Source organism: Oryctolagus cuniculus, chromosome 9 (genome assembly GCF_964237555.1).
Source record: "Oryctolagus cuniculus chromosome 9, mOryCun1.1, whole genome shotgun sequence".
Taxonomy (NCBI): Eukaryota; Metazoa; Chordata; class Mammalia; order Lagomorpha; family Leporidae; genus Oryctolagus; species Oryctolagus cuniculus.
In genome coordinates, this window is record NC_091440.1 from 106,627,256 (window position 1) to 106,641,107 (window position 13,852).

At 58.3% G+C, this 13,852-nt stretch overlaps 2 protein-coding genes across 6 annotated transcripts in view; one reads left to right on the plus strand and one right to left on the minus strand.

Annotated features, from left to right (window-relative positions):
- The window catches only part of DDX11 (DEAD/H-box helicase 11), a 91,640-nt gene extending 91,146 nt beyond the window's left edge, over positions 1 to 494 (plus strand). For all 3 annotated transcript variants that reach the window (XM_051850247.2, XM_051850245.2, XM_070049370.1), the window contains one exon: positions 65 to 494. In XM_051850247.2, the coding sequence (XP_051706207.1) occupies positions 65 to 94 (30 nt within the window). In that variant the 3' untranslated portion in view covers positions 95 to 494. The remainder of the gene's footprint in view (positions 1 to 64) is intronic.
- WASHC1 (WASH complex subunit 1) lies at positions 489 to 10,762 on the minus strand. 3 transcript variants are annotated; one of them, XM_008259658.4, is made up of 11 exons: positions 10,632 to 10,762; positions 8,310 to 8,463; positions 3,616 to 3,727; positions 3,288 to 3,434; positions 3,013 to 3,149; positions 2,705 to 2,840; positions 2,345 to 2,546; positions 2,098 to 2,262; positions 1,419 to 1,577; positions 877 to 945; positions 489 to 762 (listed from the first exon to the last, which is right to left on the minus strand). In XM_008259658.4, exons 2-11 carry the CDS (start codon positions 8,456 to 8,458, stop codon positions 623 to 625), a joined length of 1,416 nt encoding a protein of 471 aa, XP_008257880.1. In that variant the 5' UTR covers positions 8,459 to 8,463; positions 10,632 to 10,762; the 3' UTR covers positions 489 to 622. The 3 variants fall into 3 exon arrangements, with proteins under 3 accessions (XP_008257880.1, XP_002712809.1, XP_069905472.1); XM_002712763.5 differs by lacking the exon at positions 10,632 to 10,762 and adding an exon at positions 10,298 to 10,430; XM_070049371.1 differs by lacking the exon at positions 10,632 to 10,762 and adding an exon at positions 9,112 to 9,133.
- Positions 10,763 to 13,852: the final 3,090 nt, after the last annotated feature.

The window sequence follows — 13,852 nt, forward strand, 5'->3', positions numbered from 1 at the left end:
CTCGCGGTTCCCTGAGCTGCCCCGATTCTGAGGCAGTTTCTCATGCCTTTCCCCATCTTCCCAGTTCCATCGGGAGAAGGCTGGCCTTCCCTGACGCTGGCTGCATGCTTGGTGCTGTGCAGCCGGGGATCCTGTCCCAGAAGCTGGAAAGGGCGCCCAGAACAGCTCCGCTAGAACCCCAGCTCCAGGCTTAGCCAGAGAAGCCGCTAAAACAGATGGCCTTGCTGAGGCTGTCCCTGGAGCTAAGTCAGGCCTCTGCCTGTCTGCAGGAGGCTGTGGGACCTTGAATTAAAGGCGTTTGCAGCCTCTGGCGGCCAGATGGTGGCCCCTGCCCCCACAGCCTTGTGCTCTTCCCAGCACCAGATCAAATGCAGAGACACCTTCTATTCTGAGCCCGGAGAGAGGGCCTCGGGCTGCAGGGAAATGCTGCAGTATTTCTGTGTATGTCCTCCACAGCTGCAGTTCCGTAATAAAATGTGTGCTCCTGGTTTGCACTCAGTTCTTGCACTTTATTTCTGTGGCTCCTCTCAGCTCTAGGACAGCCCTGCCTTTGGAGAGGACTCAGGCACAGAGCCACAAGTCCTCACCTTTCTTGTCTCAAGGGGACCGAGAACCTGCTTCCCTAAGACTCCCAGTCATCTTCGTCGTCCTCTCCCGCTGGCTGCTGGGGAGGAGGCAGAGGAGGAATGGAATCAGACATTCGGGCGAAGGCTCCTCCAGGCCCCTCGCTGGCCCCTGTCCCAGGTCCTTTCCCAGATATGCCTGCAAGGGAAAAGGCTGAGTGAGGGAGGTGGGCCGGGGCCCCCATTCTCAGCCCCTGGGAACTTAGGGGAGGACCGTGTAGGATGCAAGTATCCCCTGCCCAAGGCCTCTGACCTTTGCGTCTCATGACCAGCTTGTTAAAGAGATCCGACATCAGGTCCCCACTCTGGCTCGTGGCTCTCACTGCAACAGAAAAGCCACAGTGAGGGAGGTGGAGGAGCCAGGCAGGAAGTCCCTGGCTTAGCTGCACTCGGCCCCACCCACCACCACCTGTTGACCACCTGCTCTCGGTGCCTCTGTGCAGACCCAGCAGTGTTAGAGTTGCATCAGTGTGAGCAGCCCTGCAGGAAACCTGGCCAGAGAGCTTAGGTGTGAGCTCGGGGCCGTTGACCACAGGGGCTCTGCTGCTCTCTGCCCAGGTCTCCATCCCATCAACTGCAGCCTCAGAGGGCTTTCAGGACTTGGACTGAGCTCCCCCTCAGGTGCTGCCTCAGGGTATCCCTGGGCCAGGGGTACTCACGACGAGTCCCCTTAGAGAGGAAAGCTAAGCTCAAGCTTTGTCTGTCTTGTAGGTGCCCAACCTGGGGGGAAGCCCACTGTGCAGGCAGAGCGGAGGTGGATGTCGGGGCGGCCCCTCCCCTGAGGGGGCCCCTCACCTTGCTCCCGCTCCTTCTGTTTCTTCTTCTCCAGCTTGCGCTCCTTGACGCTGCGCAGCTTGGCCTTGCCGATGCCGCCGGCTTGGCGGATGGACTCCAGCAGGGTGGCCCGGCCGCTGGAGGGGTCGACCACTTCTTTGGGAGCTCCCTGGACTGCCGCTGGGAGGGGGGAAGGCTGTTCAGGCAGGGACTCGGGCCGGCTGAAGGTGAAGCCCGGTGCGCACGGCGGCCTGGGTGTTCCTGTCCCCAGCTGCCCGAGCACCAGGGCCTAGATGCAGCCCTCCTAGTTCTCCCACTGCAAAGGCGAATGCTGAGATTCCTGATGGGCTGACAGGGTCTCAGCAGTGCCCCACGAACCAGCGAGGGACTTCTGTGTGCCTTGTGGATGGGGCCATGCACCAGGAGCTAGAACATCACAACTGAAGTTTGTGACCTCACATTTTAAATAACCCCCTTTCCCCATTGGTGGGAATGGGGGGCCCAGGCTCCCCCTCCTGGGGTTAGAATTCCGGAGCTCTCTAGGACACTTGAAAAACAGGGTTTTATGAACCCACTGAATAAAACATTTGAAAGGAGAGCTGTTCCGAACATGCAGAATTCGCAGAATTCACAGTCCCTTGAACCTACAGGTGCCTCAGAGTGTGTGTGTGCCCTGGCCCCTGCCCAGTGCTGCTCCTACCTGGAGGCCCACTGCTGCCGCTGTCATCTACCCTGGCACCTTGGCCGGTGGAGGCCACTGTCTGGGGAGGTGGTGGTGGGGCACTGACCAGAACCGCAGGTGCTGGGGGAGGTGGCGGGGGTGGAGGGGGTGGTGGGGGTGCTGTGAGCACCCCATCCTCCAGGTCTGAAAGAGAAGGTTGGGAACACGTGAGGCCCTCGAGAAGGAGGCTGCGGGGCCAGGGAGTCCCCCGGAGCTCCCAGCTCACCTGGCTTGAAAGGCTCCACCACCTCCGTGTGGAAGGTGGGCAGCTCTGGAATGGCGCCGGGGGCCGAGGGGGCAATGCCGGGGCCCAGGTCGGCGCTGTACATGAGGTCATCAGCGATGCCGGGCAGGTCCGGCAGGTAGGAAGGCACATCGATCTCGGGCACCTGGCCCAGGTCTGGCACGTAGAAGTAGTTCTCTGGAACCTGTAGGGTCAGTGAGGTGCATGAGCGGCCAACGGGGCTGCAGGCCACATCGTGACCCTGGGGCAGAGGGGAGGTCGCCTTGTGCCAGCACACAGCTGGGTGGGATTATGGCTCCTTGCAGGGACCCCACCACCTGCCTCTCCCCCGCCCCTTGCCACCTGTCGCTCTAGCTGTTCTCTCTTGCTGATGGACAATGGCGCATCGAATAGCTTCTCCCCTGTCTCTGCCCCCAGCATCACATGGGTCTTGGTCACAGCACCGGCCAGCGGGTCAAGGAAGACGTACTTCTTGTACCTGTGGGAGGAGGGGTGTCAGGCCAGCAGCACCTTCCCTTCTAGGGCTGCATTCCTGACCACGGTGGCTTCCCAAGCCTCACAGGCCGGAGGAAAGCGCTCGGCTCCTGCTGCCCCTGTAGGCCCGGCCAGTCCACCCAGCCTCTCCGCACAGCCCCGCCACCTGGCCGTACAGGTTCTCGGTGGTGTTGAAGAGCAGCAAGGAGCTGACGGAGCTGATGTTGCTGGGAAGGCCCCCAAGCCCCTCCTCGGCTTCATCCTCAGGTCCGGGCTTGGTGCTCACACACACGGGGAAGTATTTCAGCTTCTCCTGGGGGCGGCCAGAGGGTAGATGGAGATTTCAGCTCTGGGTCCTGTGGACCCCACCCCATCCCCGCATCCTCTCCAGGGACAACTCTCTGTCCAGTGGGCCCGCAGCCTCCCTGCCCAGGGTATGTGGCCATGACACCTGCAGGGCCCGCTCATCCAGGGGGCGGTGCTTGCTCTGGATCCTGTGGCGGGGCCGCCCCTGCAGGCCGGGGTCCTGGGCGCCCGAGAAGATGGAGCCGTATTCCTGCAGCCGCTCGGGAGCTGGGTACTTGGCACTGGAGAACACCTGTGGACACAGGGACACATCTGGGGCCTGAGGGGCTCCAGAGAGCCAAGGGTGGCTGGTAGTGTGGGAGTGGGTACTGGGATGCCGCAAGGAGGGAAACCTGACGTGTGGCAGGACAGCAGGAGTGCGGGAGATGGAGGAACTGCCTGTCCACCACAGAACCCAGGGGTGCACAGACTACCTTGATGGCCTTCTTGCTGCCCTTGATCTTCTCAATCTTGGCCTGGGCCAAGGAGACCCTCTGCCCGATGGCCTGCAGCTGGCTCCGGCTCAGCTCCACTCGCTGGGAGATCCTGCCAAGGGTAAGGTCACAAAGGCTGGGGACTGCACCCAAGCCCTCATTCTCCTGTCTCTCCTGCTGCTAACAGCCGACTTGTAAGGCCAGGGCGGGGCCAGGTCTCTCAAAACGTTATCTGTTTGGCCTGTTGTAGAGCTTCTGGGGGACGCTACCAGGATTCTCCAAGCACAGAGGCCTGGGAATGAACTGTACTAGTTTCCCTGGGGCCCTGCCTCCTGCCCCAGGAGTGTCCAGTCTCAGGCAGGGGTGTGCAGGACAGCCGCAATTACACATTCACATACAGCTGCTGGCAGGTGGCAAGCGCTGTCACAGGCCCCTACAACCCAGCTGAGGCAGACCGCGGCAGACCCCCGAGTTCAGTGGGGCTAAGTGACCAGCAAGGCTGGCCCCTACGCATAATGAACGGTTCTGCAGAGGCAATCCAGGCCCTGGTCACGGCTTCCCTGGCTCTTGGTGGTCTGGCTCCTCACCTGCTTCCACTGTGCCCTGGACACCAACTGCCTGGCCACCCCTGAACATGCCAAGCACGCTTGTCTGTGGCCTTAGCAACTTGAACATTTCCTGCAGACACCCACACAGCTGGCTGCTTCACCTAAGTCCCCTCCTCACAAGCCTACCTGACCATGGTCTCCCAACGTGCACCTGCCACGTTCCCCACCCCCGACCCAGTGGGGCCTGACGCACCTCCAGCCTGCGTGTGCTGCAGGCGTCAGGGCTGGGTTTTGTTCCCTGCTCCATTCTCTGGGACGGGGCCCGGCACCTGGCAGGGGCTCGCTGTACAGTGACTACACTACTGAGCCCCATGCCTCACCCTTCATGTATGGAAGCCTCACTCGGGCTTCCCACGACGTTTTACCCACTGCAAAGGTAACCGTGACTCACACCTGCCACGATTCCCCTCTTGGTTGCCCCTCCAGCTCCTGTCTCCGGGAGCACCAGCCCCTGCCACTCCCACCAGGGCCCCCATTCAGAGCAGGCATCACTAAGGTTCACCTGGTCAGAGCAAGCGCATGTCCATGGGGCAGGAGAGACAAGGAGGCAGAGAGCAAGTGTCACCCAGAGGGAAAGGTGGGAGGGCAGAGGGGCCCCTCCATCCCTGGGGCCAGGGAATCCCAGGATTTCTCCATAGGTTGACAGTGACATGCAGGAATCTGGCCGAAACTTCCAGCACCCTATGGAGTCGGTCCTGATGGAGTGGTGGGACTGGGGCACAGGCAGGTGCCAGAGCGGCCTAGTTCTCCCTGACAGGTGGGAGGCTGGCAGTACCCCAGGGAGGGAAAAGGAGGGGCCCTTCCTCCCGGTCAGAGAAGCGGAACTCGGGCCAGGGTGGGAGGGGGTCCTGTTTTAGCTCTTGTCATCCTGCGCTGGGGGTGGAAGTGTTAGGTAGGAAGTTAGGAATCAGCCTGTGTGTGAGAGGGGCCTGGGCATCTGCGGAGGCTCACTTTGGAAGCAGCCCAGTATTTACACTTGAGTCCTGCCCGGACCCTGTAACCTTCCAGGTGGTCCCAGGTAACAGCAATAAAACCACTGCATCCTTCCTCCAAGGCACGCACCCTAGGGAAGCGCCTCTGCCAGTGCCAGGTGGGTCCCCAAACTGGGCAAGGAGCTTCCTAATTTACACTCAGCAAACCCTTTGTCCTGGGGGAGGAGGTAAAGAGGAACGAAGTGGACCCCTCCCTTGGAAGCCTCAATCAGAACAAAGGCCATGCGTGCTTGGGTGCTCGGCTCTCTCCACTCCTGCTGAGCCGCCTGCCTGGCCTGCCAGGGGTTCCCCTCCATTTAACCATGGAACTTCGCTCTCCCCCAGTCGGAGTGACCGGCGCACCCTGTTCCTTCTGTTCTGACGGATGCCCTGTCTCTAATAAAACCTTGCTACTTTGTCTCATGCCCGAATTCTTTCTTGTGTGAAGAACCCCGCCACTCATCTCCCAGTGCATGGGGAGGGGCTGCAGCACAGCGCCCCCACAGTGCCACAGGCGCATAGAAAGTCCACGTTCTACACTTTGTTCTGTAGTGCAGGGGACAGGCGGCAACGTCTGACCTCCCCTACCCACCCCCAGTACAAAGTCACCCCCACCAGGCTAGCCATCCTGGAGTCCATGATGCACTGCGTTCCAGGCCAGTCAGGCCGGCTCTCTGTGACGCCCACTTCCGGACTCCACTGGGCACCCCGCCTGCATGTCCTATCTGTCCTGGCCTCCAGCAGGCACTCCTGACCGTGTGCAGCAGGTGTGTGCTTCCCTCTCTCGCATCCACTTCCTCCTGCAGATCACAGCCCCTTGTCCTCTGGGGAAGCCCTGTCTGCCAGAGCTCAGTCTATACTAGGACTACGCCAAGGGCTCGGGGCCGAGGCATGTGACCCAGGTGTAAAGTCCCTAGTGTGTCACAGCCCTGGTTCAGCAACTGGTTCTGGGACAGACGTGAGGACCAAGCCAGGCCGCAAGGGGTGAGCGTGACTCCTGGGGGAAGTGCTGGCATTGCGTGGAGGATCTCTCCCGCTGGCCCTGGCCCTGGCCGCGCGAGCTCCGGCTCCCCTGGCCGTCACCTTGCCACCACCAGAGCAAGGCCTGTCTGCGAGTGGAGCCAACCAGAAGCAGCAAGTGAGATGGAGTGAGAGCAAAAGTAGGTCCTGCCGGCACCTCCCGAGCCCTGCGACCCCAAAGCCTGCTCTCCGATGCTCGCTCTCTGCTTAGGCTGGCTTGGGGGCTTCTGACCGACCGACATGCCACCAAATCTTAGTCCCCTCTCCTCCAGCTCCCTAGAGGCCCGCACGACCAACAGTCAGCCCTGTCCGGCTGCCTTCCCTTTCTGGGCTCTAAGCTCCTTGGCGAGCACAGGGTGGGAGACGGATCAGGAGCCAGGGACCGGGACTCAGCCACGTGGAGGACCTGTGATGCTGCTCAATGCCCCCGGCCCTCTCCTCATCCTATCCACTGCCAGGCCACTGTCTGCAAGGTGCCAAACACCAGGACGGGAATGTGCGCCAAAACCCCATGCTCGCCCCAGAGAAAGGGGAGCTGCAGCCGCAATCCTGGTGAGGCGGCGTGATTCCAGGGGGACCTGTGTCGCTGTTCATGCCTGGCGCCGGGCAGGAGGTGGCCGTCACCTGGGGCCGATGGCTCTTAAAGGCCTGTGTCCTCTTGTGGTTGTGTTCCACAGGGCATCTAGCACGGGGGGTGGATCTCACACTTTTGTGTAGCCGCCGATGGGAGGCTGATGGACGCCTACAGTGCTGGCTGCACCCAGGCACTGCCTAATCCCTGGCACGTTCTCATTCACTTTATTATACCACCACCACCATCACCGTTTACAGAGGTGAACATGGAGACCTGGGAGGGGTCACGGAACGGGCCCCAGTGGACTCCCAGGTGGTACAGAAGAGGAGACTGCATGGGGAAGGGGTAGTGGACTCCAGGCTTAGAGAACCACCAGGGCGGGGCAGGGAGCGACCTGGATCATGGGAGGCAGCTGGGTCTGGCAGGGAAACACCTCACTCTGGGCAGAAGAGCCAGTCAGTGGGCGTGAGGCCCAGTGTGAGCCCCATCTCAGGCGGCTCCTGGCCAGGCACACGGGGCCTGTGCACCAGGCAAAACGACAAACCCCGGGGCCTTTGCAAGAACACAGCCAGCACCACTCATTCACTGCCATCCAATAAACACTGAATGAGAAATCACTGTAGTGCAGGGGTAGGCCAGCAAGTGCGGAGATACAGACACCTGTAGCTCTCCACCCGAAACGGTGGTCCGCCCACGGCCCTGCCCACCTCACCAGGTTTCTCTGCAGGCCACTCCCACCTCAGCACTTCAGCGCATGCACGTCTTTCTTTCTGGAACATTCTTGCAGACCTACCCTTCTGCCCCCTAGATTTTACTACCAACAATGTTTCCTCACATCTGCCAGACCAAGCTGGGCCTCCCATTAAGAATCCTACAGCACCTCATCTCCCCTGACCATCCCATGGCATCTGGAGCCAGAAGCCCTGGGCTTGAAGCCTGGCTCTGCCACTGTGTGCCTCAGTTTCTTCCTCTATCAAATGGAGAAAACAACAATGCCTCCTCATGGTGCGTAGCCAGGGTGAAAGGTGTTAATGCACACAGATCAACACAGGTGCATGGCTAATGCAAAAAATGCCCATAGGTCTCATCACTGTTACAATTAACAGTGCACTTGGGCCCTGAGGCTGCTCTCTCCTGCAGGGCTTACACGCTAGCTGCACAGGGCCTCATTCACCGCTGTACTTGAAGACAGGAGCATAGTGCCTCGCACACCAGCTCTGAGCAAGTGTTTGCTGGCTGCAGGACTAAGTGCAGGAACAGGGCCCCTTGATGGAAGTCAGCACGAGATGGATGGGAAGGCAGTGCCACCACTGGGACCCATGGGACACATGCGGGACAGTAGGCAGGGAGCTCTCAGGCACTTCTGAGAAAGAGCTTCCAGGCCGAGCTCCTGCCTTGGGCGACTCCTGCACAGGGAACACAGCTGGGCCCCGGGTCCAAGAATCACCATAGGAGCTGTTGCCAGAAGGTGCGTTCTTGGGCCTGGGTACGGGACTGCTCAGGACGGTGGGCAGCACCCACCTGCTAAAGATATCACCAGAGACCTTCTGCAGGTACTGCAGGGCGTCCGCCACCTGCTGGATGGCCTCCTCGCGCCGCAGGTCCGGCTGGATGAGGGCCACTGCGTAGGTCTGGCCGGCCAGGCTGGGCTGCGTCCTCATGGGAGTCATGGTGCCTGTGGGCAGGAACTGGAGCGTGAGCACCTCCCCACACCCGCCCACAGGTGGTGTCGGGGTGAGATCCCAGCCATCACTCCAGCCGCCCTTCTGGGGTGCAGGAAGTTAGGAAAAGCCTCTTCGCAGATTCTGGGGCTCTCTGCGGGCCCAGGAGAGGGTGCAGAGGGGCTCCTAGGCAGAACGAGCAGCCTGAACAAAGACCTAAGCATCCTTGGAGAAGCAGCAGGACAAAGATCAGAGAGAGACCAGACTGCAGAACACTCAGGGCTGGGAGTCTGGCCGCGAGCCAGGAATGACACCCCTGGACCTGCTCTGTCCAAAACGGTAACCACCGGCCACATGCAGCTGCCGACCACGTGGGATGTGATTAGCTGAGCTCTGCTTCAAGTATAAAACCACGAATGTCAAAGATCCAGTGGGAAACAAAATACTGCATTAACAACTTCTGTACCAAGCTGGCGCCGCGGCTCACTAGGCTAATCCTCTGCCTTGCGGTGCCAGCACACCGGGTTCTAGTCCCGGTCGGGGCACCGGATTCTGTCCTGGTTGCCCCTCTTCCAGGCCAGCTCTCTGCTGTGGCCAGGGAGTGCAGTGGAGGATGGCCCAAGTCCTTGGGCCCTGCACCTATGGGAGACCAGGAGAAGTACCTGGCTCCTGCCATCAGATCAGTGCGGTGCGCCGGCCATGGCGGCCATTGGAGGACCTTTCTCTCTGTCTCTCTCTCTCTCACTGTCCACTCTGCCTGTCAAAAACAAAACAAAACAAAAACAAACTTCTGTACTGGTTACCTGCTGAAATTGACCACTTTGGATACATTAGGTTAAATAAAATATATTACTAATTTCACATGGTTTGCATTAACTTTTTATTTATGTGACAGGCAGAGACAGTTGAGACAACTGGAAACAAGCGCCCATCCACTGGTTCACGTCCCTCAAAACCCACACCAGCTTGTGGCTGAATCTGGTGCCTGGGAACTCCATGCAGGTCTCCCACGCAGGTGGCAGGAACCCAGTTCCTGGAGCAGTCACTGGTGCCTCCCAGAGCCTGCATCAGCAGGAAGCTGGCAGCAGGATCCCAACGAGGAATCAAGCCCAGGAGCTCTTGGTTAAGGGACGTGAGCTTCTTATCTGCCAGGCCAAATACCTGCCTCTCTTCTTTTAGAATCACGTGGCTCGCAGTTTTTCGTTAGTCTAGGTAGGAAATGAGCCTCTGTTCCTCTTTCCTTGCACGTTACCCTAACCATCAAGACTAATCTTAACATTTTACGGCCCCTTTCTTCTGCTATGTACCTTCACAACAAACCCCCTGTCATCTTCTATTTCTGCATCTAAGCACCAAGCCGGTAAACCAATCAATCACCTCTCTTGCCTGCGGGGCTCATCGCAAAAGCATCCTGGGTAACCTCTTCCCCAGACCCAATCGACAGCTGAGGAGACACAGGGGGATTTAAGATTCCTCAGGAGTCGTCTTCCACAGAGGAGGTTTGCAGCCAGAAATCCTAACTACTCAGTTCCAAAACCCATGACTGTCACCCCCGGTTCTTACATACTTTCTGGTTATCTGTTTTTCTATTATTTTTTAATGCATGGCACAAACACATTAATAATCCTTAAAAACGGTGTTTTTCTTGCGTCTAGGCCATGCTCAATATTTTTTTTTTCCAGATTTTAAAAACTCTGCCACGACCGTTAGGTATTTATCGTGAACTGCACCACGCTCGTTCTCCCCCGCCCCTTACAGCACCGTCTCGGAGACTCTCGCCCCGGCGTGCACACGCACCGCACCCCTGTCTCCGTGGGGTCCCTGGGGTCCGCGCCTCGGCTTCCAAACCTGCGCTGCGGGCCGTCAGGCCCCAACTGCGGCGGCAGAGCGCGGGGTCACCGCACCTCGGGCACCGGCCAGGCCCCCGCGGGTGCCCGGTGCAGGCGGGAGCCCTCGCCCCAGGGATCCCCGGCCCAGCGCCGAGGCCCTGGCCGGAACCGCGACTCCCGGCAGTCCGTAAGTCCGGGGGGCCCGCCGGGGCCCGCCGGAGACTCCTAAGGGCAGCCGCGCGCGAGGGCAGAGGTCGCGGGCCGCCCGAGGCATGGCCGCTTCCGGGGTCCGGGCTGTCTCCTGGGCCGGCGCCACCCCCGCCGCCCCCGCCCCAGTTCTCTGCACCCCTTACCCGCCTCGTCGCCCTGGACGCGGGGCCGCGCTCCCCCTCCGGCCACGCCCACGTGCGCGCGGCCCAGGGGGCCGGCTCCTCCCCCCGCGCCCCGCCGCGCGTCTGCGCGCTCCCGCCGCGGCGCCGCCGGGTCCTAGCACCGCCCTGCCTCTGCGCCTGCGCAGGTCGCCCGTGGGCTGGCGGAACTGTGCGAGGCCGGCGCCGGGTCCACCTGCGCGGCGGGCGGCGGAGTCTCCCGTGTCCCGAGCGTCAGGGGGTGTGTGCGTGTGCACGCGCCCTGGGGCAGCACACCCAGCCCGGGTCCCGGAGCCGCTGCTCCTCTCCGGCTGCCCTACGAAACCGCTCTAACAAATCTTTTAGCCTACGCTGATTTTCTTGTCCTTACCTGCGTGGGAGTTTGCCCCCGGCCCACATTCAGAGTTTACATCCTTTACGCATTATAGGAAAAGCAGTGACTATAGTTACTATAAGGCAAATTCATCCTTCCCTAATAGTTTTATCTGACAGATTATTTGTAAATATTTATAATTAAAGCTCTCTTTAAAAATAATACAAGTTTCAATTAAAAATGTATGAATTCTTTCCTTTTTATACAGATTCAATAGTATTTTCAAGCAAACAGATTTTTTTTTTTTTGGACAGGCAGAGTGGATAGCGAGAGAGAGATGTGGGGAGCAACTCGGACTATACTGTTACTGGAATTAAGACTTATTCTATGCATCTGCTCTCCCACAATATGGCGCTAGGAGAGGAGTAAACAGCTTCTACCCAGCTACCTCTCACCAACTTGACAAGCTGCAGGAGCTGCTCCTGATTGGAGGAGAGCGGCGTGCTCGACGTGTGGGCAGCCGAGTTGGGATTGGCGGAGGAGGACTATATAGGAGGAGAGAGACGGCATAGTGGTGTGGGTTGGTTGGAGAGTGCGTTGGAGAGTTCGCGGGGAAGTTCGTTACTTCGTTCTTTCTCATTTCTCTCTACTCATTCTCGCTTTGGGAGTTTGCTGTTTACTTATTCTTACTTTAGAAAGGACTTGTAAAAAAAAGGGAACAACAAGCGCCCGGTCCGGTGCGGCTCCTCCGCGTGCGGAGGAGCAGCAAGAGAGACAGAGAGAAAGGTCTTCCTTTGCCGTTGGTTCACTCTTCAATGGCCGCCGCGGCCGGCCAGCGCACTGCGCTGATCCGATGGCAGAAGCCAGGAGCCAGGTGCTTTTCCTGGTCTCCCATGGGGTGCAGGGCCCAAGCACCTGGGCCATCCTCCACTGCACTCCCTGGCCACAGCAGAGAGCTGGCCTGGAAGAGGGGCAGCCGGGACAGAATCCGGCGCCCCAACCAGGACTAGAACACGGTGTGCCGGCGCCGCTAGGCGGAGGATTAGCCTAGTGAGCCGCGGCGCCGGCAAGCAAACAGACTTTAAAACAGGTTGCATAGCCGGCGCCGCGGCTCACTAGGCTAATCCTCCGCCTTGCGGCGCCGGCACACCGGGTTCTAGTCCTGGTTGGGGCGCCGGATTCTGTCCCGGCTGCCCCTCTTCCAGGCCAGCTCTCTGCTGTGGCCAGGGAGTGCAGTGGAGGATGGCCCAGGTGCTTGGGCCCTGCACCCCATGGGAGACCAGGATAAGTACCTGGCTCCTGCCATTGGATCAGTGCGGTGCGCTGGCCACAGCGCGCCGGCCGTGGCGGCCATTGGAGGGTGAACCAACGGCAAAAGGAAGACCTTTCTCTCTGTCTCTCTCTCACTGTCCACTCTGCCTGTCAAAAAAATAAAAATTAAAACAGGTTGCAGTCACAGCACAGTAAGAGATAAGGCTTCTTTTCATAATAGGATAAAATAAATACTTTCACCCCGATTTTTCTCTATCTATAGATATTATAGTTCTTCCTAAAAAGATTTTATTCATTTATTTGAAAGAGTTAAAGAGAATTTTTAAAAAAGATTTTAGTTATTTGAAAGGCAGAGTTAGGGGCCGGTGCAGTGGCGCAGCAGTTTAACGCCTGGCCTGCAGTGCCAGCATCCCATATGGGTGCCGGTTTGAGACCCGGCTGCTCCATTTCTGATCCAGCTCTCTGCTATGGCCTGGAAAAGCAGAAGATGGTCCAACGACTTGGGCCCCTGGGCTCACATGGGAGACCCGGAAGAGGCTCCTGGCTCTGGATCGGTGCAACTCTGGCAATTGTGGCCAATTGGTGAGTGAACCATTGGATGGAAGACCTCTCTCTCTCTCTCTCTCTCACTCACTCTCTCTCTCTGCTTCTCCTCTCTCTGTGTAACTGACTTTCGAATAAATAAATAAATCTTAAAAAAAAAAAGGCAGAGTTAGAGAGGGAGAGACACACAGAATTTTTCTGTGTGTGCACGTTTTTAAGACTTATTTTATGGGCACGGTGCTGTGGCATGGTAGGTTAAGCTTCTGCCTGTGGCACGGCATTCCATATAGGCACGGGAATGAGTCCTGGCTGCTCCATTTCCAGTCCAGCTCTCTGCTATGGCCTGGGAAAGCAGCAGAGGATGGTCCAAGTGCTTGGGCTCCCACACCCACGTGGGAGGCGCAGAAGCTCCTGGTTCCTGGGTAAGGATCAGCCCAGCTCCAGCCACTGAGGCCATCTAGGGAGTGAACCAGCAGATGGAAGACCTCTCTCTCTGTCTCTCCCTCTGTCTGCCTGCAACTCTGCCTCTCAAAAAAATAAATGAATCATTAAAAAGATTGATTTATTTATTCGAAAAGCAGAATTAGAGAGATATTTATTTATTTATTTATTTATTATTTTCTACATTTTTTCCCCAAAGGAAATACAAAGGAATTAAGGAATTAAGGAATACAAACTTCAAGCATTTCATTAGTATAACTTTAGGAATATAGTGATTCTTCCGATGATACCCGCTCTCCCACCCCTCCTCCTCCTCTTTCTCCAATTCCTAGTCCCATTCTCCACTAAGATCCATTTTCAATTAACTTTATACACAGAAGACCAGCTCTATACTGAGTAGAGTTCAACAATTTTCATGGAGGGGCTGGTGCTGTGGTATAGCAGGTGAAGCCACTGCCTGCAGCGCCCGCATCTCATGTGGGCGCCAGTTCACGTCCTGGCTGCTCCGCTTCTGATCCAGCTCTCTGCTATGGCCTGGGAAAGCAGTAGAAGGTGGTCCAAGTCCTTGGGCCCCTGCACTCGTATGGGAGACCCGGAAGAAGTTTGTGGCTCCTGGCTTTGGACTGGTGCAACTCTG

Excerpts from the sequence above, each read along its gene's own strand:
- WASHC1 (XM_008259658.4), bottom strand. The coding sequence starts at position 8,458 with ATGACTCCCATGAGGACGCAGCCCAGCCTGGCCGGCCAGACCTACGCA. Across the intron at positions 2,547-2,704 it reads GAGAACAGCTAGAGCGACAG|GTTCCAGAGAACTACTTCTA; the intron begins GTGGCAAGGGGC and ends CTGACCCTACAG. Across the intron at positions 1,578-2,097 it reads CGGCAGCAGTGGGCCTCCAG|CGGCAGTCCAGGGAGCTCCC; the intron begins GTAGGAGCAGCA and ends CCCCCCTCCCAG.